Source organism: Rhipicephalus sanguineus, chromosome 1 (genome assembly GCF_013339695.2).
Source record: "Rhipicephalus sanguineus isolate Rsan-2018 chromosome 1, BIME_Rsan_1.4, whole genome shotgun sequence".
Taxonomy (NCBI): Eukaryota; Metazoa; Arthropoda; class Arachnida; order Ixodida; family Ixodidae; genus Rhipicephalus; species Rhipicephalus sanguineus.
The window spans coordinates 296,567,453-296,592,085 of record NC_051176.1 but is presented as its reverse complement, the minus strand read 5'-3'; the positions used below and the strand labels follow the sequence as shown (position 1 = coordinate 296,592,085).

Sequence of the window (24,633 nt, the reverse complement as noted above, 5' to 3'; positions counted from 1 at the left end):
TTCTACTAGTGAAGTACGTCAGAGCGCGCGATCAGGGCTCTGTTATCAACCCCCCCTTCCCCCCATCCGCCTCCGCTTTAAGCGGGCATGAAAAAGTTACCTTTGGGTGACCCCTCCCCCCCCCCCCCTCTCGAAATAAAATCCTGGGTACGTGCCTGGCATCTAACCGAGTTCGAGTGGCCGGCTAAAACAACGTGCTCGAGCTTTCCTGCTGAGGCGGCCTAGCTGCCCGTGGCTCCTGACCTGGCTACCATACTGAGTCACGGGCCCTTAATTATTTTATGTACTGTACGCTTTTGGGTGTTGACGCTCCATACTTAGCTTTATTTGTCAGACTTCCCGTAAGCTGCCCCCGTCCCCGGTCACGGCTGACTCTTTGTTGTCCTCCTCCCTTGACGAGTTCCTTGAAAAGTGATGTAGCGCCGCGCTTCGACAGAGGTGGTCACTGTGTATAAAGGATAATCGGCAGCAATCCTCGGTAAGCGTGAAGCCACGTTCAGGCAAGCGGCAGCGCTTTGCTAAATTCGATCGAGTCAAGGGCGAACTTCGAATCAAGGTTTCTCTGAGAATAGGGGGTCGAGTACCTCGTGCTGGAATGTTGTTTGCGATCTGAATCACGCCCAGTTCATGCGTAGCATGCGAAGTTCGACATTTCCAGGACTAAAACTCTTTTGCGTTGTGATTGTGTGGCTCTGAATGTGCATCGCGCGCCTTACATTTTGTAGCTGGTAGAGGCAAAACAGCGCAAGAGAACAGGGACCAAGGAAGAGCCTCTACCAACTACAAATCGTTACCAACTCGCCCAATTTTCAATCCCTATATAGGGATTGAAAATTGGGCGAGTTGTAAACAAAAACAAAACTGTAAACAAAAATTAGCCGAGATGGGAGCTTTTCCAGCATATGAGCCCTTAAAACCCCCATGCCCCAATCATTTACTCCGTGGTAGCGGAGTGAAGTCGGCACATGTCGTCGTAAAACTCCCCTTGCTTCAGGAGGGAGTTTATGAACGACATGACCTTGTTAAACTCCCCACGGTGTTTTAGATCACGTGGTTAGAAACTCCCTATGGGAGGCTTAAAAAGTATTTTTGGTCGTGACGTGCGTGTCACGTGGTTAGAAACTCCCTATGGAAGTTTTAAAAACCATTTTTGGTCGTGACGTGCGTGCGTGTGTGAATGTGCGTGTGTGTACGGGCATCTGTTTAGCACGCCGGTGTGATGCTTCAGTGCCTTGTGTGGGTAGCCGTGTGAGCATTTGTCGACAGACAACGAAATTATCAGTGCAGCGAGGATTTGCAACGGCCGGTTGGTTTGTGTAAACGTGTAGGACTATTTTATGCACTGAACCGTTCTGGTCAGAGACAAGTTCAACTCGCGCCAGCGTCCGACCGCGAACACATCAAGCTGGCTGTCCCGTGTTTATTCTCTCGCCAAGCGGCAATGCCTATGCACACGAGTGCAAGCCTCCGGCACGCCGCGGATACCTCGCTTCAACGTGTCGAGTTACGAAGAAGTGCGAAGAATAATTTCATCGGTAACAAAAGTAAGCTGTTGCGATCGTCAGCGGGTTGTTTCTGGAGTTTCACCGGCTAAAACTTCGAAGCAGTAAGAAGTAGGCTTCGCTACGTCGTCGGCATCAAGCCGGCCGGCGGCCTGTGTGTGAGCTGCGCCGGCGACGCGCTCGTCCTGACCACCGGCAACGCTTGCTTCTCGGAGTGTCACCGAACCGATGTTTCACCGGCTGCAACTTCTAAGCGGTAAGAAGGCTTCGCTACGTCATCGGTACCAAGCCGGCGGCGTAGCGAACTCGCACCGCCACACCGGTCGCCGTGGTGAGTTCTACGAGCTCGCACCGGCCACCTGTGAAGCAAAGAATATGTTTCACAGAAAATAAAAGCTGCTGGAATGAATAAGTTTAAATTGTCTCTTTTGCGCCATGCAACCACTGCTGTCAAACGTCTAGCGAGAAGGCGAGCGCCGATACGAGACAGATTGAACCAACATGCGACCGCCGATGCACTGCGAGCAACAGGAACCGCGACTACGAGCCGTCTCGTTCGTTGTAAGTGCATCGCTCCGTAGCTTAACGCGGATAGCGGACTCGGATAGCGGCAATGTGTGCGTAATATAACGGCGACGAAAACTGTACAGCAGCAAGCATTTTGTGATCGCGAGCTCTTGGGAGAGGCCTAGTGGCCTAGCGACGCCGTCACGCGGTTCTTCGCCGGTGTTGCTCGTGAATGTGTGCCGCTGAAGCGTTCGCGCACGGCCGCTCGTGGTTCGTGTACGATTATGTGCATTTTACAGACTCACGCACAGTAGTGCTGAGGCGGATACATCCCATGCGACAGAGTGCCAGCTGATAATCGAAATTCGCTAATTAAAAAGGCTTTGAATTTTAGGCGGGTTTATAGTAAAGGATAGGTGTGCCTCAATGGTATCTATAAGTCCAACACAAATTTACACTTACGCCATGAATGTTTGTTGCCTAATTACGTGGAAAAAAATGTCCCGTCTGAGCTACATTGGAGGTCAAGATGTGGTGCCTATATATATATATAGGCACCGAGTATATATATATATATACTCGGTGACCAAGGTTTGCTTGTGAAGCGCGGTTGGCAAGCGGTTGTCGGTGTGAGTGTTGTATTATTCGCGAATGTTGTGTGCATGTTTGTGTACGTGTGATTGAGTTTGCGTGTTTCGATGCTACTTTAATTAAAGATTCTCTGGCGCATAGTGCGACAGCGAAAAGCACTTTTTTTCTTCGATGGTTATAAAAATTTACTCCCATACTTACCTGGAAAAGCTCCCCGATGGATGTAAACAAATACTCCCCTCAGTCCATCCAAAACCTCCGTCCTTAAGGGGGGTAAATTTTTTACTCCCCTGGACGGAGTATATAAAACCCCCATCGGGGCGTGCGCTAGAGGACAAGTCCATTTACTCCCATCTCGGCTTTTTTTTTGCTTACAGTCTACTTACATTTTGCTTGCTCAACTCGCCGGCTATATGTGTTCTGTCGCTGTTGTAACTGTGGAAAGCTTCAGCGCTAGATGCCTATATTACGACTGCAACCTTGCTGACATGATGTATGTTGGGCTTCATGTGAAATGGCTAATGAGATGGCGTGAGCTAGGCTAATTATAACGGCAACAGTATACACCCAAAGCGCTCAAATATTTACTCGTGGTTATAATAAAATATTAACAAATTCGTTGTGGTAAACTTAAAAACATGTAAAAAAATTAGCGCAGCTTACACTAAGTCGCGCAAGGTAGGGTCACAGCAGAACTGGCGGGCACCAGTTTGTTTGTCGCCTTAAAGGGACACTAAAGAGCAAAATGATTTTTCTCGCATTAGTAAAGCAGTCTTCCACGATACCAAAAACACCACGCTTTCTGCGCGAAGACGCTTAATAAGCGAGAAAACGCGCGAAAAGAAAATACAGGTGGCGACGCCACCTTGGAATTCCCGCACCATTTGCCGTGACGTCAAATATTTTTGACGGCGCCTGCTTGGGCCTACGTAGTTCCTAATCGGTTAAATCGAAATACATTGCCCTCTGGGGGGGCCAGAGACTTGACATAACGAGTTTGTGGAAATTTCGTCGAGCCGCTGGCGCCAAAATACGTTAAATGCTCTTTGAAGTCTTTTACGTCACGAATTACAAAGTTCGGCGCGAAATTTAAAAATGAAACTTTGAACTTGGTTTTCTCCTCTAATAATAAACCTATGGTGGTGAAATAAACTACACAAGAGTTCTCCGAGCACACTTTATCAATCTAAACCAAATCATTGTTTCGCTTTAGTGTCCCTTTGAGGAGACTGGCTCATACCCACGAGGGGGATTGTCCACACTGACAATTATAAAGGGAAATGTAAACCCTATGAAACTTCAAAAAGAAATAACGAAACGCGATGCAAATAAAAAGTGAAAGAGTTAAGAAATTAAAAAAGCCATAGGATAACGATTGAAAAAAAAATGAATAGTAAAAAAAGGAAAAAAAAAGCTTGCTTCAGTGGTCGACAGCACTAGCAGCGTACTCTTCCTGTTGCTTGAATGAACTTGTGTAGCGCAGTCATCATAGCACTGCGGCTTGCCCCAAACTGATTCGCTCCAAACGACAACAGGCTAGAAGTAGTAAATTGTAAGCCCAGCCTACCAGTCGGCATTTCCAGAAACATTCTACGGAGTGAGGCGAAACGGCGGCATGATAGAAAAAAGTGATGTATTGTTTCCGGTTCATTGCAAAATTCACAGAGATTTAGTTAATGAGAAGCCAGATTTATGCAGGTAATAATTTAACCGGGGAACTCTACAGCGAAAGCTTTGAGGGTCACCTCGCTTGGCTAGGCTTTTACCCTCTCTTTCCCACCTTTTTCTATACTATACTATACATGGCTATGCTTGCTCTCGCCAAGAATTTCTCCCGTTCTCTATCTTTATTTCTCTCCCTCTGTACTCGTTCTCTAGCCCATCAAAGTTATTGCATCCCAAGCCGGAGGAATGGGCGCATGTGTTCTGGGAGCGAAGCAAAGACGACAATGGCGAAGAGAGCCAGTACCGGTTCATGATGATGACAATTTTCTGTCTATACGACGCACGGCCAACCTCAAGCTTGTAAAACTGCGGGCATCGCGACTCGGATGTGCACAGTATCTAATGTGAGCTCGTCATCCGGCCACACCTGTGTTATGTTGATTGATTGATTGATTGATTGATTGATTGATTGATTGATTGATTGATTGATTGATTGATTGATTGATTGATTGATTGATTGATTCCTCAACACTGTGGAACATGTCCATTCTGGTAATGGGCCAAGACTTTTGTGCCAGGCCCATATCTTCTTTTTCTTTGACCATGCCCTCTTGTGTCGATCACGGCACGCGCCCGTAAGCTGGCGCACTCTGGCGATCGCATTCTCGCGGGGCTGGCCACGGTGCGCGAGCGGCGTTGTTCGGGGATGCTTGGAGGCCCGTAGCGCCCCATGGCCGAAAAGAAGGAGGACGGGCCCAAGGGCTTTGAGCTCTTCTATGTGGCGGCCGCCTCCGCCTGGCTCGGCTCAGTGGCCATGGGCACTAATTTGGGGTACTCGTCGCCAGCGATACCGAGCCTCCAAAGCAACTTCACCGAAGGAGGCCTGGAAATCAACGAGAGTGAGGAGAGCTGGTTTGGCTCGCTGATGACGCTGGGTGCGCTCACGGGAGGACTGGTAGCCGGATTTCTGGTGGACAGCTTGGGCCGTAAGTTGTCGATCATTTTCTCCTCGCTCGGCTTCATAGCTGGCTGGGTACTCATCGCCACCGCAAGCACAGTGGTCGTGCTCTGCCTCGGCCGCGTCGTCACCGGCTTTTTCACGGGCCTTATATCGCTTGCCGTGCCAGTGTACGTGTCCGAGATCAGCCGGCCTCAGGTGCGTGGCACGCTCGGTGCTGGCATCCAGCTGTCCGTCACCATCGGCATCCTCGGTGTGTTCTTCTTTGGCAAGTACCTCAGCTGGAGTTCTCTAGCCATCCTCTGTCTCACTGTGCCGGCTGCAATGGCCGTGCTCATGATTTTCATGTCTGAGTCGCCGCGCTGGCTGTTGCAGAAAGGCAAGCGTGAGGACGCGCTCAAGGCCCTCCAGTTTCTCTACGGTCCGGGCACCGACCACGAAGCGGAGCGCAACGCCATAGAGATGAATCTCAAGATGAGCCCCTCCGAAAAATTCCACGTAAAGGAACTGCAGCAGCCGTTCATCTACAAGCCGATCCTCATCAGCCTTTTCCTCATGTTCGCGCAACAGCTGTCGGGAATCAACGCTGTCATGTTTTACGCTGTGTCCATCTTTCAGTCAGCAGGCACGACCATTCCGCCCGAAGACTGCATGGTGATCATCGGAGTAGTGCAGGTGATCGCCACGCTGGGCGCCACCATGGTGATGGACAAGGGCGGCCGGCGCGTGCTGCTCCTCACATCGGCTGCGCTGCTTGCGCTCAGTCTGGGCGTGCTGGGCGGCTACCATTACGTCAAGGCTACCAAGGGCGACGAAGCCGTCGAGTCGATCGGGTGGCTGCCTCTCGTCTGCCTGTCGCTATTCATCATCGGTTTCTCCTGCGGCATGGGTCCCATCCCGTGGCTCATGATGGGCGAACTTCTGCCGCTACGTGTGCGCGGCTTCGCTACGGGTATGTGTACCGGTTTCAATTGGACTATGGCCTTTGTGGTGACCAAGACGTTCAACGACATGATCGACCTGCTTAAGCCGTACGGCACCTACTGGTTCTTCTGTATCGTCATGATCACATCCTTCTTCGTGGTCGTGCTCACGCTTCCGGAGACTAAAGGAAAAACGCTAGAGGAGATTGAGGCCGCCTTCCGCAGCGGGCATGAACCGCTGAAGAAGCCTTCTGAGCCAGTCGCCGCTGAAGTAACTCCGGCCACTGCTCCCGCGCCGCCCCATGCCGCTCCATCACCAGGACCCGGTGGCGCCGCCGCCGCCGCCACCACCATCGCCGTCACCACCACCACCGCCGCCGCCGCCAACGCCGCCACCGCCAATGCCGCCAACGCCGCCAACGCCGCCACCGCCAATGCCGCCACCGCCGCCACCACCGCCGCCGTTTCCGAGGCTGTTCCTTCTCCTAAGAGGCCTTCGGTGCCGTCTACACATTCTAAGCTCACCTCTCCTGATAAGACCATGTCACCCAATCGAAAGGTCTCCAAAAGCACCGTGTCCGAGGCGCCACACACGGAATCTGCGCCCAGAAGTCCTTCCAAGAACCAAAAGGCCGAGAAGGACGGAGGTGGTGGCGCAGGTGGTGGCGGAGGTGGTGGCGGAGGCGCAAACTAGCCTCTACCCACTCTGCTACAATAAAGTGTCCTTTTTGTGCCCGAGTCATGTGTGAGATGCCCCTGTGCTCTAAATGTTTGTGGTTCTCGCGCAAGGACGGAGCTGGCGCATGACATGAACGCGCTGCGCGTATAATGTGTGTTTGGGTTATTCAGAGTTGGAGAGAGATGCAAACTTTACAGGGACACTAAATAGAAACAATGAATCGGTTTGGATCGATAAATTGTGCTCGGAGAACTCTAATGCAGTTAATTTCGCCATCATAGGTTTATTAATAAAGGAGAAAATCAAGTTCAAAATTTCATTTTTAAATTTCGCGCCGAAATATCCCCGCGTGACGTCACGGATTTCAAAGTGTATTTATCGTATTTTGGCGCCTTTGGCTCAACAAGGTTACCCTAAACTTGGTACGTTAAGTCTATGGCCCCCTCAGAGGACAAAGTACTTCATTTTTACCGATTAGGAACTACGTAGTCTCTAGTAGACGCCGTCAAAACATGTGACGTCAAGGCGAATGGTGCGGCAAGTGGCGTCGCAACCCACATTTTGTTTTTGCGCGTTTTCTCGCTTATTAAGCGTCTTCTCGCCGCAAGCGTGGTGTTTTTGGTATCGTGAAAGAGTCCTTTACTAATATTGGAAAAATCGTTTTGCTCTTTAGTGTCTCTTTAATGATATGCTGGAGTTACGTAATGAAACTTAAATCTCCGGCCACTTTTCAAAATTGCTCTCGGTAACTAAAATTTGCTTCTGGACTGAACATGGATGCTGGAAATTTTGCATGTCGAGGAAATGACAGTCACGCGAAATTATGTATTTGTTCGGCATTACCTTCACAGAGCTAGGTGCACTGTACACGTCGTTTATGAAGGCTTAGACGCGTCTGCAAGGATACTTATGCCCTTCAACATCGTGCAGTAATTCATCGTATGCCTTCCTCGTTGTTATCCGCAAGCACTTCTTGCAGAGCAAGCTGCATTACTATTACTGTACTTGGCTGTGGTGTAAAGTAGTGGTGGAATATTAAGTTTCTGTGGTCAAGGCTCCAACTTCGAGTCCTTGTCCAGGATACCACATTTTTCATGCTTGAACCGGCGCCTGAGACCGTCTGTTTGTTTCTTTAAAATTACGACACATACCCACTCTGGGGGATTGGCCAAGACTGCGTATAGTAACTTGTCGCTGATAACTTCGAGAATACGTAATTAAACAAGTAAATTAAGAAAAAAAGATTGAAAAAAGGAAATGGCAGCCAATATATTAAAAAATCGTGCAATTTCGAGCAGACCAGACAGCTGTATTGCTCTGACCAGAACAATTTGGAATTGATTTCGATTTAGACTGTTAGATTTCAACAAATTTTTAATTACTGTAAGAATATTTATTCAAGTGGAGACTTTGCGCTTGTGCTGTTTTTGTCTCCCTTCGTCCACGTTTTTCGCGCATTTTTCATGATAATAGATACTAAAATAGAATACGTTTTGTAGCTTGAATAAAATTACAAACCGCATCGAATACCGTGCCTGCAGCAATGTCCCAAAACGGAGGCACCGAAGCTTATGGTACTATTTCTGCAGTTAAACTTAAATCTATTTTCGAAAATGGTATAACTAGAAATCGTTTTCTAAGTAATGAATGCCTGCGACATGACAAAAAATAATGTTCAATAGTTTCTATTTCTTGACAGAAGAGGAGATAATGAAGGTAGTGGACATCTGCATAGGCGTGCGCAGCTAGGGTTCCCCCATCAGGGGGGGTGAAGGTTCATCGCAGCTCCCCCCCCCCCCAACTAAGTCAATGTACGAGGCAGATTTTGCGCCCCCCCCCCCTCTTAGGTGACTAGGGGAGGTCAATATATGGGGTAGATTTTGCGCCTCCCCCTCCCGTCCGTGCGCACGCCTATGGACATGGGGCTTGACTGAGAGAGAAGGGAAAGGCTACGACGTGCGATAGCTGCCCGCGCCACTGCTGCACGATTCATGGTCGATCCCCCGTGGTGGGTTGAGCCATTCCTCTAGGAACCAACCAACCAATCTAGTTAGCCCTTGTAGTAGGCAAACGCGTGTTCGGTTGTAACGACTTCTACCATTAAACACCCCCGTTTGACATCGAATAATCAATGCAGGTGTCGCAGCACAGGATACTAAGTTATACTTGGCTGAGATCTTAAGAAGGCCTTCGATAACACATGACATAAAGCTATACTTGAAAATCTTCAAGAGTTAGGGGTAGGAAAAAGAGTCTACGATTATGTAAAAGACTTTCTTACTGACCGGACTGCAAAAATAATACTACGCAAGACAGAATCTCAAAAGTTTAGCCTAGGCAGTAAGGGAACGCCGCAAGGCTCAGTCCTGATAGGTCTCCCTATCACGTGGCCATGATAGGTCTCCCTACAAGACTGAAGGAAATTCCAGGAATCCGAATCTACATGTCCTCGAGCATATTCGAGTGTGTGTCGACATGCGCTGTGCCAATGAAGCCATCCAACGTGAGAGACACGTCACACCAACGGTGGATGACATCCTTGTTAGTTGCTCCTGTAAACGGCTCTCTCATATTCTCCATGCTTGATCTGAAAGACGGATACAGTGATTCCACTCCTGCGCCAACTGCGCCAAAGTGCGCCAAATTGGATTTACTGTGCCATCGACCAGGGGCGTAGGCAGAAATTTTTTTCGGGGGGGCACCTCCTTGATCTGTAGTGGGGACGAGCAGGCAGATGTGGTCGAGTGTCATTTTCTGCTCTGTATGCTATGGCAAAAAAAAATTTCGGGGGGGGGGGGGGGGGGCACGGGCCCGGGTGTGCCCTAACGTGGCTACGCCCCTGCCATCGATAACATCGACGGAAATTGCACCGAACTGCTCCGGAGGCTCGGGTTACAACCCACCCGAAGTTACAACCACGGACCAAGAATTATTCCGCTGAATAAACAGCACTCGCGCGTGCTAACCGAGCAGGCCATGATGCCATATACGGTGTAGACGCGGCTTCTGTTGTGCAAGTAGACTCGACGGCAAAACGCGTTGTCTGCAGAGGCTCGTTACGTCTAGGCCAATCGGTAGCGAGAAAGTGTGGCGGATCGGCGGACGACATCTGTTCCAGAAGCCCTGCTGGTAGCTCGCCTCAAGCCCTTCACAACTTCGCTTTCGAAATGAACGCACGGACGGTCGCGAAGTAGTTCGGTCGCGCATGCCGCAAGCACCGTAATAAGTCTCGACTTTGACCCGCGAAACCCTTGCTGATTGGCTTCACATGGGAAAGTTTGTTAACGCTGTGTCACTGCCGCACCACACCACTCGTTCAGAAACTCCCATCGTTCCGGCGCGCAGTTAAAACGCTGCTGTGAACGGCGCCCGAAGGAACTTTTGTGGCCCTGAGCACTAATGACGATGAAGCACAAGATTACCGTTGTTTTTTCTTTATATTTTCAATAAAATATTTGGTACTCGATATTCGATATTTTTGCCACTATTCGGCACTATTCGATTCGAATTCGATTCGAGATGAAATTTCACTATTCGCACACCCCTATTTATAACCAAAAAAATTACAGGTTGCGAAGCAGTGAATGCGATACGAAGAAATTGAATTGTTATACGAAGTAAGGCTAGCAGCTAGGTCCTTTGGATACGATCTCGTGTAACTCAACAAAACGCTGGTTTAAGGGAACATGGCTGATCTAGAGACCGAAGCGCTTTTCGTGCTGTCAGTTCTGTTAACACGAAGTAAGCGTTGAGAGCGCAGCAAGTTTACGAGCCGTCTCCTGATGCCTCGAGATAGCGCGCGCGCCAGCGGCTGCGCCCTTCGAGCGTCGCAGCTTCCCGGCTCCTCTGGCGTCCCTTCATACTCCTTACGAAAGACGGGCAGGATGTTTCCTCCCTGTTTGATGGGCAATCGACGGCAGGCGTCGCACGCGGGGTGATGTTATCGCATACACCCTCCGTGTGACGGAGACGGCCGCTTCGCTTCATATCGGCATCGACAAAACTTCGCCGTGACGTCATGTGATCACTTGCACTGCCTCTGTGATCGGTGCGCCGATCATGTAGGCGGTGCAAAAACACGTTAGGTGCACAAGAAAGCTTTCGGGGGGGGGGGGGGGGGAGCATCAATTTATCGCGTGAGAAAACAAAACAGATGGTTTTCGCCTTCGAGTCGTCTTAGGCCCCATAAGGAATTCCATTAGGTTTTTTTTCTTTTTGCACTGCACCCTAGAGGGCACTAGGGGGTTTTCGACATATCAATGGAATGTCCTGGTTATAAACAGCTTCACTGTAAAATGAAAAAGAAGTTTTTTTTAAATCATGTAGCCCCCCGTTGAACGCATTTTCGGACTTTTTTGGAGAAGCTCGACTTGAAGCCGATCTCCATCCTCCAGGCTACCCGCCGCATGCACAAACTGTTGTCTAGAAGCACTGCAAGAATGCTTTTACTACAGCACAGAGAGGCTTCAGAAAGAAGGAAGGGAGTGTCGGAGGAGGTTGGCTTTTTGAGGCTAGCTAAGTGACCTCATGTTGCGCCCAGCAGTACAATCGATCGAGAAGAAAAAGATGCTGGCTCTCGCCTTGGAGTCGTCTTAGGGGAAGGCATTAGGTACAGTGTGACTCTTTAGCCCTGAGGCACTTTTGTACGTCGCGGCGTTTGTCTACTAAGTCTGCTGATAACCAGACGTATTTAGAGTGTGATTTCATAAAGTACAATTTTATTGCTCCAGTATTCTGTTTATTTGCTAGTGTCAGAAATAATTGCTAAAGGGGTTATTCCAAAACATTCAACTGCATGATGCCCTTATCTTTGCAATATCGAGTGAAAAAGGGAGTGCTCCTGAAATTTCCCCATGAGATTTGCAATGAATCAAAATATTACTAGCTCTTCATAAGAGCCGCATAATAATTATTGATGTGCTTGAACTTAAATGCAACTTGCTTCTCCAGTGTACTCCAACAAGTGAAATTAGCTGCTCCAGAGTGCTTCCAGATGCAAAATTACCTGCTTCAATGTGCTCCAAATGGAAATTCTTGCTGCTCCAAACTGCTCCAAAATGAAAATTTTGCTGCTCCAAAAATTCCTCCAAATCAGAAGTCCTCGGTAGCATCACTGCGTATACCACCAGCTAGAACTCGATGCATCGTCTCGTGTGATCACCACTTTTTCTACACATGCTGGACTGTTCCAATACAAGAGACTCAACTTCGGAACCAACTCAGCAGCTGAAGTGTTCCTAGGACACCATACGACAGCTTCTAACCAATATTTCCAACATACTTAATGTAAGTGATGACATCCTGGTGTACGGAAAGACAGAGAGAGCATGATGAAGCTTTTAGGGCCGCACTAGAATGCCTACTTGCAAGTGGTCTCACACTGGATGACAATAAGTGCAAGTTCTACCAAGAGGAACTCACCTTTTTCGGGCACGTGTTCTCAAGCAAAGGCGTGTAACCAGACCCTGCCAAGGTATCTGCAGTTCTTGGTGCATCACCACCCACCAGCGCCAGTAAAGAGTCTCCTTGGTCATGTAACCTACTGCGGTCGGTTCATACCAAACCTTGCCCACCTCACCCAACCGCTCAGGAAACTCACCGCCAGAGGTGTGGACTGGTGTTGGACAGACGAACAGCAAAACACCCTGGGCGAACTGAAGAGGAAGCTTTCCGAAGTCACAGTTCTCGCTTATTTCGACCACGAAAGGACATTACGCTCATTGTGAATGCTGCCCCTCACGGCTTTGGCGCTATCCGCCTCGTGCGCTGCTGCTTTGAGTTGTACTGGTGGCGCCACCAACGGCGAACGGTGGCGAAAGGTGGATACGCGCGGCTCATAGAAGCCGTGGGCAAAGCGCCCGTTACTCACCGTTTTTCTATTCATTTTTCATTCTGGTTTGATATTTGTACTGTCGACGCTGCTCCACTAGAAAACCATGACGTTTGTTACGTCGATTGTTCTACATTAATGGTTTAAAATGACAGGCCCGTTTTTTATGCGTGCGCGCGATGCACTGCGTACGTTTCTATACGTGCAATGTGTCCAAGTTGTTTGCGTGATCTGTTAACACAGGTGACAATAAAACTGTTGCAGTACAAAACAGCATTCTTGTTTTATTGAACACCCCAACAGTACACACAACAATGACTATTACGGCTGTATGCCCTGCTTAAGAAACGCACAAAAGACACGCGTTTTTATCCTTCGCCCAACACTCGTAAGCATTCAACTAGGCCAAGAAAACCAAAATCTAACTTGCTGAACGTTTTAAAGAGCCGTCACACAGCTGCACAATAATGCGTTCACACAGCGTTTTTCACACAGCGTTTTTTTTTTGTTTTGTTCACAGACCGCGTTAACATATGGAGAAAGGTTCTAACTGCAATTGCAATCACATATTTCGGAATATCTGATCACTTTCACCATTGAAGCCACAATCCTCTAACACATGCGCTTTAAATTGAGCATGGCATTACTCAGACTTATATCGCGTGGCATTACTCAGATTTATATAGGAAATGCGCACGCGTGTAATCAGGGGCGTAGCCAAGGGGGGGGGGCGGGGTTGCAAACCCCCCCCCCCCGAAATTTTTCAGTTTTGCTTGCGTATATATACACGCACGCACGAACATACATAAGTATGGTTGAACCCCCCCCCCCCCCCCGAAAAAAATTTCTGGCTACGCCCCTGCGTGTAATGTATCTCGTATGCTAGATTCTCCTTTGGTACGTGCAGCTCAACATAAATGCGATTCTAGAAGTAATGTTCGTGGAGTTGCGAGCATATAGAAGGGCAACTACTTACAGCTTCACTTACCTTTGCAAAAACGGTATTCCAATTGCCATTCAATATTAAGCGACGCAACAACGATAAAACACACTTGTTGCACACAGGCGTACCAGGTTGACGCGCGAGGCCAAGCGCGGTATTTTAAGTGTAGCACAATCGTGCGCGTACAGTACGCTAGAATATTCTGGCACAATGTCATCAAGCTTGCAGTCACTTCAGCGGTTCCCACGATGTAGCACCAGTTGACGGTCCTCGCGTCATCAACTGCTACGACGCCGAGAACTAACACACAGCTGAAAAAACGATGTCTTGCAGGAGGCCATCTTGTCCAGCAACCAACAGACAAAGTCCACAAGTGAGGCGTCTGAAACATTGCCGTTGATGAGATAGCAGCTGAACGAAATCAGGGCTCATCGTCCGACGTGTGGCCACCGCCTTAACACAATATTAACGTTGCAACGTTCAAGGAACACGCGACGAAAGCGACGAGCCCAGCCGGTCTTGTTGGGTGCGCTACTGGATGATGAATGGATGTGGATGCTATGAGCGTCTCCTTTATAACGGGACGGGGCGGTGACATGTCTGCCACCAGGCTCGAAGAAAAAAAAAAACCTTCCTTGTTTTATGTTGGCCTAATACCTTATCCACATTGATTAAATCTAAGTTATTATACCAAAAAAATATAAATTCACGGTCCATCTCTCTGCCTCTTAAAGGAGTACTGACACGATTTTGAAGTGCAGCAAAACGGACGTTTTTGGTTTCCTTTGGCATGTACTGTTAACGCTCTCCCCACATCGCATCCGGGAAACACGTATAAATATTTCAGTTTGATTTTAAAGTTTTCATCTCCCAGCATCTGCAAGGCAGCTTCACCGCATGGAGAGCCCTATGACGTTTCAAGTCAGCTCACTTGGTTTGCGAAATCTGGGTTCTGCATGCAGCCTAAATCACAGAAATCACTGTCGGAGGCACTGGACGACAGTTCACTCATCATGAACCACGTTCGACTGACAGCAAAGGACAGCAGGTGCATATTTCGTGGGTTGCAGTCTGCCCGTGACGTCACGGGCAGACTTGACACGTCACTATGAAGCCGCCCTCTCGAAACCGAAACCGAAACTGCTGGTTGAAAGAAGCGGTATTAAAAATATATGCAATGCATCCCCAGGCACCACAACACTCTTTTTAGGGTTCTCGACACCCGTGCTTTCATTTAGAGCAACAACCCGAAAAATTTTTAAATTCATGTCAGCACTCCTTTAAGGCAGAATGACCTTTATTTTTCCCCATTATTTATTTTTGTACTTTATCTCTACCTTTCTGCCACCAATACTCTAACCGTCTCTTACTTATAAATTTCTATCGCGGACGTGTTCAGTTTTCCATTATTGTCCCTAAAACCCAAGGCTTCCTGTAGACTCGTGCCCACACGTATACCTGGGGTGCTATCGCGGAACGATTTTATTCCTTTTAGGGGCGAAGCTCCTTAAGGCGGCACCCGTTCGTCCCTCGTAGTCGTAGTCGTAGTGCGTAACCAGTCTTACGCTTTGACCTCCAAGGTGGTGCCGGTGGGAGATTTTTCCTGTGCGTTGTTGAACAATAAAAAATTCGCAGCGTGCGCGTTAACTAAAAGCCGAATTCTTCTGTCTCTCATTCCCCATTAGCAGCCATTGGCATGTTCCAGTAGGAAACGTTAGTAGAAGTAGAAGTGTAAGTGTTAGCTAAAGCCGACTTCTTCTGTCTCTCATTCCCATTAGCAGCCATTGTTTACCTCCAAGGTAGTGCCTGGTGAGGTTTCTCCTGTGCGTGATTACACAATAAAAATTTTGTTCAAAACGCCGTTGATTGATGAAATAAACCAACGAAAGACGCCAGATGTTTCTAAAGCAAAACGAAAAGACGCCAGCTGCTTAACGAAAGACGCCAGATGTTTTCTAAAGCAATGGTTTTCTAAACAATGAAAATTCACAGCGTACATGTAAAATTAAAGTGAGCTGCACGTCGTCATAACTCATCGAACCTTTAGTATAAACGCGCCCGATCTCACGTCGGTGATGATGTACTGGGCAGAATTCACGGAAGATTCACGGTTTACCGATGAACCTCCGCAGCTTCGCCCACTCATCATCATTCACTCCGTGGATATGCTGTGATTTTTTTCTATGCTTTTCGCCGCCATTAGTCGTCTCCGATTGGTCGAAGGGAGGCCATGTTATTTGTCAATCAAACAACCATAAAAAAGCGTAACGTCAAAATGACGTTTACACACTCATTATGCAGAGAGAAAAGGCATAGTTTTTAGCATCGCCAGAGAGCGGGTCGTTTGGCTGGGTGAATATCGCCACATTCAATCAGTACATGTTCCATCGTTTCCTTAGTTCCCCCGCAGCATGTACATTGTTCTTCTTTGTTACTGAATCTCGCTTTATAACTCCGCGTTCTAAGGCAGCCCGACCTTGCTTCAAACAGTAAAGCGCTTCCCCTTGAATTATCATAAAACCTTTCCCTCCTTATTTCGTTTTTTCCCTTTCGGTAGTTACTCAGAGCCGGCTTCTTTTCCATCGCTGTCATCCAATAAGTCCTCTCCGCCTCTCTGACCTTCCGCTTAATGCTCCTTGTTGCCATATCGCCCGCACTGCTAGCCGTATATTTACTGGTGAGCCTCCTAGTTCTTTTTCTCCACTGCGTGTCAACGCTTTTTCTATACAAATACCTGAAAACCTTCTCTGCCCATCTACTCTTCTTCATTTTCCTCAGCCTCTCTTCGAATCTCATCTTGCTCTGAGCTTCCCTCACTTCAAAGCCTGTCCATTTCATATCTCCCTTTACAGCCTCATTTGTCGTCTTCCCGTGAGCGCCCAACGCGAGGCGGCCCACCGTCCTTTGACTTACATCCATTCCTGATTGTACCTCTGACCACTGAGTTCCCAAATGTAAGCCCCGGGACCATCACACCCTTCCACAGCCCTCGAAGCACCTCGTACCTATTGTATCCCCATAAAGCTCTGTGCTTCATAATTGCAGCATTCCTCTTTCCCTTTGCTACCGATGCTTTCTCTTGTACCTCCATATATCTATCCCCCTCATTTACCCATACTCCGAGGTACTTGTACTCGCTTACCCTCGGTATTTTTTGGCCCTGTATGAAGACCGCATGGTCTTCACGATCATTGAATACCATCAATCCACATTTTGTTGCACTAAATCCTAGTCCTAGAGCCTCACATTCCCTTTCGCATATATCTGCCAGTCACTGTATATCATCTTGACTGTCCGCAAATAAGACAATATCATCAGCATAAAATAGACCTGGAAGCTTCTGCTCAACCATCGTGCCGGCCTGTTTGTGTGACAAATTAAATCCAATTTTGCTACCTTCTAGCGCTTTTTCCATCCCCACCATGTACAGCATGAATAACAGCGGGGACAAAGGACATCCCTGTCTCAGCCCCTTGCTAATTTCAAAGCTGTCCTTGCTACTTATTCCTTCCCATTCTATACAAACTGTAATTTCTCGGTATATTTCCCTCAAAAGCTGTATACAGTCGCCCCCTATGCCCACTTCTTTCAATATATCCCACAGTTCACAGCGCGCGCTCTCACGGCCACCGAAAGAAATAAAAGAAAGTGGAGAGAGGGGTCACCTCGGAGCATGGCATATCGGTGGAAGCAAGAGGGGCTTTTGCGTCGTCGGTGTGGCGTATTGTCGAGAGATGGCGCTAGTTTGTTTTTGCGCAACGGAATCGCAAACTTCATTCAAAATGCATGGGATCCTATGGGGGGTTGGGAGAGGGTGCAACCGCTTGAGCCGAGCGGTGGCGCCACCATACCGATGCACGAGGCGGATACGTCCAGCAATGTGATCGACTCCATAATCCAGCTTCAAGGCTCTTCCGCTAGGCTGCGCGACATACCGGTTTTTATTACTTTTAAACATGATTTAAAATATCAGTCCTACTCAAAACGCGAAAAGGATGCTGGAATTTGTCACTGTATTTCACTGTATTTTCATTTTTACCAGTACCTAATGTGAAAGCTAACACGGGCTAGTTAGTGGATATGCATCATTGAAGATTGTAGTGCAAACGTATACATATATATATATATATATAGATGCGGACTAGAAAGGGGAATGACACCAGTGCTTACCCAGACAACACGAAAAGTCATAAGGATGCCCCAAACAAGTACCTAAGTCCCACATCCAATAAAGGAAGTCATATGGGTGTCCCGTAGACTTCAGCGAACGGATGCTCATTAAACATCCCAGAAGAGGACATGAATGGGTGGATGCATGCCTCATATCAACACACGCGTTTTTAATCTACTTACTCATATTAGCACACATATATGCATGTTGTCTTCATGAATTAATTATGTACATTTCCAGCGATCATTGTTTAAAATCGCACCAATACATATATGAAACTTGCGCAACCCTTCACAAATAATTAACATGTATTAATTAAACAGGCGAGAACACATAACGGCTATTGTTTGCTGAAGTTTTGCATACTAATTATTCTTTCGTGCAGGCCTTAATTAATTAAAGCATGTCCGCCTTGACCAACGACATATATTGCGTGATGTGCTGCGCGTTGCTCGTTTATTCGGAACCACATTTATGCATGCGATCAACCTTGCTCACACTAAACTGTTTCAACGTACTTAGCTCAGATGGTACACGAAAAAGTTCAATATAGTTAAACCAACGTTACTAGTTTGTTCTAGTAACGTTGAGTTAAACATTAATGGGGATTGAAACCTTCCCATGTAAAACTAACCTTCCTGTGTGCTCCTTTCGAGAAGCGGCGATCAGTTTCGGTTTCAGCTCTTCGAATGTATCGTTTTACATGTACACTGCTTTTAAGTGGACCGGCGAAAAATTATGAAAACAAAAGATTTGTAATTCGTAATTGAAGTGAGCTGGGCAGGGTTCTGTTTGGTGTCGCAGAAGTCAGTGGTATGCCCGTGTCACTGTGGCGCACGTAACCCACGAGCCGCTTCGCCCTTCTCAGTATTTTGCCAGCGTCCGTGGTGTGCCCGTGTCATTGGGGCGCACGTAACCCACGAGCCGCTTCGCCCTCCTCAGTATTTTGCCAGCGTCCGTGGTGTGCCCGTGTCACTGGGGCGCGACCCACGAGCCGCTTCGCGCTTCTCAGTCTGGCAACAGACTTCTGCGACACCAAACAGAACCCTGCCGTGAGCTGTAGTTTCTTAACTTTTTCTTTTATTTTATGCTCATTATATGTACGACAGCATTACGACAACACGGCTGTGGCTGCGGTTTGTTTCTATAGTTCCGCATTTGAAGCGTGTTGTCTGCGTGCGGTGCGTGCTGTTACCTCTGTTACAACAGTTACAATTCGCGCGCACTCTGAAATTTGGGTTCGCGAAGCTGGTTGTAATCGAAGGTAAGTGTTGTTTTCCTACTGTTTTTTTGATCTGTCAAGCGTGAAGATACACGTGTGTTGGCCCTGTTTTTTTTTATCTTTACAACTTGCATACGCTTGGCGGGAAGCGCGCGCCATGGAAAGCGAATACGAGAGTAAGTTATCGTTGCATTTATCATTATTCCACGTTTGTTGTGTTCATCTGCCTAAACATGGCTTCCATGTCGAGATCGACTGCTGATCAGTCACGCCGTGCAGGCCGATGTGCGCGCAATATTGGTAGCTGCTGGCGAATGTTTTAACGCGGAGGAGAATCTTTCACGTGTCGCTTTTACCTCCAATCAGCCAGAAGTTCCCGAACCACCTCTGAACCGTTCGCTCGGCCAAGTTGCGAGTGCCGGCATTTATGGCGGCATGCTAGAATCTTGCGACTAGGAGCACCATACTGGTGACAACATGAACAGCGTTCCCGTGGAACCCGATAACGTGCCCGACGGGTGCCACAGATGCCTTACACAGCAGGACACTGCAACGGATTCTAACTCAAGTATATTGAAAGAACTGGATATAGCATCGTTGAGAGAAGACCTGTGACAATGGAGCTTAGAGTCAAGTGTGCCTCACGATGCCGTCAAAAATCTGTTAAAAGTTCTTCGCTCGTATTCTTGCCTTTGTGAGCTATCAAGTAGCGCCAGGGCGCTTTTGTCCACACCCAAGAGTGGCAAATGTCACACTACTGCTGGATTCTGGACATTATTGTCATTTTGGTTTGTGTGAAGGGCTTCAATCTGCTCTCGGACATGTTTACCATGTGCCCAATACCTGTGGTCTGTTTTATGTTCAGGCTCATCGCACATACCAGTATCCTCAACTCTTGCTGCGGCTGCAAGGCCACACACGGAACCGCGCATGCTTGGTATGTCATTCTGCAGTTTCACATAGCAATGTTTTATCTTGCTGCGGTTGGGTGTGTGCTTTTGCTTTTGCATTGTGCGGCAAGGTGGAGTGCAAACTGTGGTTTCTATGTTTTAGGTGCTTTGCACATGTTGGAAGCTGCCAACTCTTTTACGGAACTGCAATCCCATGGTATGTCATTTATGGGGTATACATCATTATGTTGCTGTTATGCAATGTTTCCAGTTTTTACCTTGTTTTGTTGTACAGTCATTGTGCTATGGCCAGGCCAAATGCCTGTAGTCTGTTTTATGCTCAGGCTCATCGCACATACCAGTATCCTCAACTCTTGCTGTGGCTGCATGGCCACACATGGAACCGAGCATGCTTGGTATGTCATTCTGATGTCTTATTGCATGTTGCTGTAGTTTATTTACATTTACTCGTTAAATTGAGAATTCTTTGCCCACTTCAGGTGTTTTGAGCCTGCCTGCCTGTCTCTGTATCTATTTTATCTCTGTCTGCCTGTCTGTGTAACTCTAGATGTTAACTTGTGGTGTCAATTATGTTCAGATTCACCGTACAGTCCAGGACCCGCATATCTGACCGGGGCTACAAGGTCACAAAAAGACCCAAAAGTGCTCGGTATGTCATTCACCTTCTTTAATGGTTACAGTTCATACTGTTCAGTGTCCTTGGGTCCTATTAATACTAAGGGAAAAATTGCACTCTTGTTTATGTGTTTTCTTGCTTCATGTTTACTTGAGGCAAATGTTTCCTTTGTACTGTCGATGTACTATACACATATGTGATAATGCATGCCCAGAAGAGTGAAATTAATTCCACTAGCATTGTTTTTTATTGTAACGTGTTGGAAACGGAAGGCGATATTCTTAGCACTAAATCAGCTTAGTTTTTTAGTTGGGTTGCTGGCTTCATGATGGAAAAAATTATGGCAGAACCCATCTTACAATGACTGTCACCAGTAATACGATTTGCTTTCAAGCAATGTAACAGCCTGCTGTATTGCTCCACCTCCATCTCTTGAGCTCGTGTATCTGGGCAGTGTCCTATTTTCTTCATATATGCTATGTATCAGCATAAATAGAAACGCAAACAGCATAGCTTCTGCACAGTCTGCCTCACCTTGCTCTGGTTTCATGATAATAGTATTAGTGTGAGCATTCATTACCCTCCCTTATGCCGCAGCCACGTAACACAAATGAAAAAAAATTGTATGTTGCTGCTGACATAACATACTTTCCCATTGTCGTTGTGACACAGTGACGCACTACCATGAGTCATGTTGAAGAGACAGGGCGTGCAAACATGAACACAAGAGGGAACTCAAGACACCACAAACGCCTTGACATCTTGGCTTCTCTCTTGTGTACGTGTTCGCACGCCCTGTCTCTTTAATATGAGTATCTACAAACTAGCTCAGCTTTCTGTCATTCTAACCATAAGTCAGTGGCGCAGTTTATCCCTTCGTTCTTCTTTGGGGGGGGGGGGGGGTGCGGAGCATGCTTCGGCATTTGAGCAACGATGGTTGCTAGTGTGCAAGCGGGGACTTATAAAACTTTGCTAAAACGGCTGCTTGGGCGAGTTGGTTCATGATTAAGATAGATTTACCAGCGCAAAAAAGACAGGACACAGCAACTCTATGTGTGTGTGTCCTCCCTAAATGTCCTGTCTTTTTTGCGCTGGTAAATCTAACTTATAAAACATTTGTGCTCGTGGTGCTGCTGCAGCATCGATCAAATCGTAGATCCTCACTTACACTGTTATCACCAAACCAGTGTCGCAAAAACTGCAAAGAAGGCTGTACGTAGATTTCAGTGCATGTTAAAGAACTCCAGGTGGTCAAAATTTTTGGCTACGATAATCATGTCGTGGTATGGAACGTAAAACCCTAACAATTCTTATTGCAAAGAAGACTCATGCTTTGCTGTTAGCGCTCCTACGAGTAACTCTCAGCAATGTTCATGACCGTTTTTCTTTTCATGTGTTGCCATATAATGCACTGAAAAGTTTTAAAGCTATAGGCTAACCTATAGCTACCTGGAAAAGCAAAGCACTTTGAACATTACATACCTCTAGTTACCTTAAGCCTGGCTATGTTCGAATCATTGCGGTAGTTTTTCATCTTAGACATAGTGCTGAACTGAAAACTTTCGTAACACTGATGCCATCACTTCTTTTTCAGCCTTCATGGAAAAGATATTACAAATGTTAAATAGCATGAAGCACACCCAGCAAGCCCATTCGCAATATTTCAATGAGCTGCTAAGTAATGCCGACAGTGCAGCTCCGCACCCTCATGGCCTCCCAGACCTGCCTTTCTCGAATGTGGCGGATGTTCTTGCGTATGAGGAGAAGCTCGAGACAGACAGCCAAGCTCATGATCAAATGGCAATTTCTCTGCTTCATGGCCTAAGCTCAGTATAATGGTGCCTGTCGTGTAACTACAGCATGCTGGAGTGACTAGGCATTTATAAATTCATGGGAATATTACTTATGACAGTCTGATTAATGACGTACTGTTGAATTTTTACATAGCTAGCTGCGTATGACAGTTCTAAAGAATTTAAGTAAAGCTAGAAGCCAGCTTGTATTTCTTTATTACCACAAGATTATTTAGGTTGCAAAACATTCAAAGTAAACTGGATCCCAATGTATCTTTCTGGCTGTATATCTTCTTGTTTCCTTTTAACAGAAAAAGCACATGGCTGTACAAGGGGGAGATTCGACGAAACAGAAAAGAACATGTGTACTGCAGTCCCTCCTCAGCTGGAATGCTGCAGTGGGCTTCAGTTGGTTTGGCACAAAGGGAAAAAAATTCTGTGAACTGCACCTCTGCAAGCTGATGTGCGGTGAGTCAGGTGTAGCAAGCTTGATATAACTTGGTTTTTTGTGAAATCTTCTGTCAAGCAGTATACTCAATATAGCTAGGTTCTCTATTTATACTTTGCTGCAATTAGTCCTGGTATTTCAAGTTTTTATGTGTGTAGTACTTTTGGGGCCAGGGCTGCCGTATGCTGTCATCGCTTGGCATAATGCAGGCAAAACCGCGTATAACATAGCCATCTGTAGCGTAATGAGCGCGTGCTCGCACCAAGGAGGTCTTGTTCTTCGAGCGCCTTGATGATGATATTAAGTGTGGAGCACATTAGTGCCCGGGCTGTCGTATGCTGCCGTTGCATGGCATTACGCATGCAGAAGCATGTAAAAAAATAGAAAAACAGAGGAAGCAAGCGAGAAATAGACAAAGAGAAAGAACAGGAAAAGGTAGAAAGAAAATTAGAAAGAGAAAGAAGTAGATAAAGACAGAGGAAGCAATAAATAAAAATAAAAAGAGAAGAAAAGACAGCAAGACGGAAAAGGAGGGAAAAAAAAGAGAGGCGGAAAGAAAGAGAAAACCGAAGAGAAACAAAGAAGGCTGCCCAGCTCCGCAGTTCCTACAGGCTTGGCACCACACATGCAAGCTGCCTTAATTCCTAGAAGAGTGCAATACCGGCCCAAGTTTTGTGTGGCGTGCAAAACTTACAGGAACAATAATTTTGCTTCTATGCATGCAGGTGTGTTGACTTATGACATCCGAAACCCGAATGCGACCCTGAAGGATCTATAGAAGGCCGCGACGACCTGGTTCCGTCATGCTGCTGAGCGGCTTGCCGCGCAACAAAAATAGTTTCTTTCTTTTTTTTTTCAACTAATAAGATAATCCTGAAGGTCAGTTATTTGTTGCAATTCTCTGCATTGCGTGTATTAAAATTTGTGTTTTTTTTTCACCACTGTTTCATTCCTTCTTTGTCGTTTCTTGTTTATGTACGCCATATTCAGTGCCATCATTTTTCTGGTGCATTGTTTCCTGTGCTGAACTGAACTTTTTGTTTCCTAAAACTTAATTTTCTTACTTGCACACAGCCTGTAGATTTAAGAGCAAAGAGTAATTAACTGCACCAATAGTATAATGCTAAAATCAGGTCCACTACATAGTACATTGTTCAAAAAGTGCCCCTGCAGTAATCGCAAAAGCATCCGAGCAAGCAAATACAACCCTGAATTCAGCATTAGTAGATGAGAATTAAGCAAGTTGAGTGTGCTAGTAAAGATATTGTGTTTCAGGAAATCAAAATTTCAGTTAGGCTAAGGGAACATCAGAGAAAGAAAATGATCACTTTAAGCTTTGTATTAACAATTCCAGTGAGGAGAATGTTTCCTAATTATATATATGCGTGCCCTTTATGCATGGCAAATGTGCAGTAAAATAAAGAATTCAAACTTCTGTTCGCACGAACTATATATTGTCTAAGTTATAGTGTGACAATTAACTAGTGTCATACATTTACAACAAATCCAGAAATACTCGGAGTATTTTAAAAATTCATTTTTCTGTCTGAACACGCCTAACTTTAGCAATCTTCAGAAAAGTATAAGATGTGTTGCACTTGTCCTACTGCTTTTTCTGTACTCATCTCTGTTCTAGAACTGTTACAGGATCATGGAATTCAGAGCTTTTATCATTGGCTCCTTTACCTGCGCTTGAAAGCTTCTTCAAGCTGTTCTTTAATTCAGGCTTGAAACTGAAACACATAGGGCAAGATCCGTTGTTCTTCTATTTTACATTGGGAACTTCTACGTGCAAAGTGCTCTGTAGGCAGATGTGTGGGGTTCTGCCCTTGCAGCAGTGTTTGCAGTGTTTTCAAGATTTGGAAAATAAGCAA

At 46.7% G+C, this 24,633-nt stretch overlaps 2 protein-coding genes across 2 annotated transcripts; both read left to right on the top strand.

The window, feature by feature from the left end:
- Positions 1 to 4,991: 4,991 nt before the first annotated feature.
- Positions 4,992 to 6,840, top strand: LOC119383304 (solute carrier family 2, facilitated glucose transporter member 8). Its single transcript, XM_037651381.2, has 2 exons — positions 4,992 to 6,489; positions 6,706 to 6,840. Exons 1-2 carry the CDS (start codon positions 4,996 to 4,998, stop codon positions 6,838 to 6,840), a joined length of 1,629 nt encoding a protein of 542 aa, XP_037507309.2. The 5' UTR covers positions 4,992 to 4,995.
- A 12,209-nt stretch (positions 6,841 to 19,049) lies between these two features.
- On the top strand, positions 19,050 to 21,674 carry LOC119388317 (uncharacterized). Its single transcript, XM_049413093.1, has 6 exons — positions 19,050 to 19,167; positions 19,857 to 19,928; positions 20,045 to 20,098; positions 20,226 to 20,297; positions 20,480 to 20,551; positions 21,658 to 21,674. Exons 1-6 carry the CDS (start codon positions 19,149 to 19,151, stop codon positions 21,672 to 21,674), a joined length of 306 nt encoding a protein of 101 aa, XP_049269050.1. The 5' UTR covers positions 19,050 to 19,148.
- The last annotated feature ends 2,959 nt before the right edge of the window (positions 21,675 to 24,633 follow it).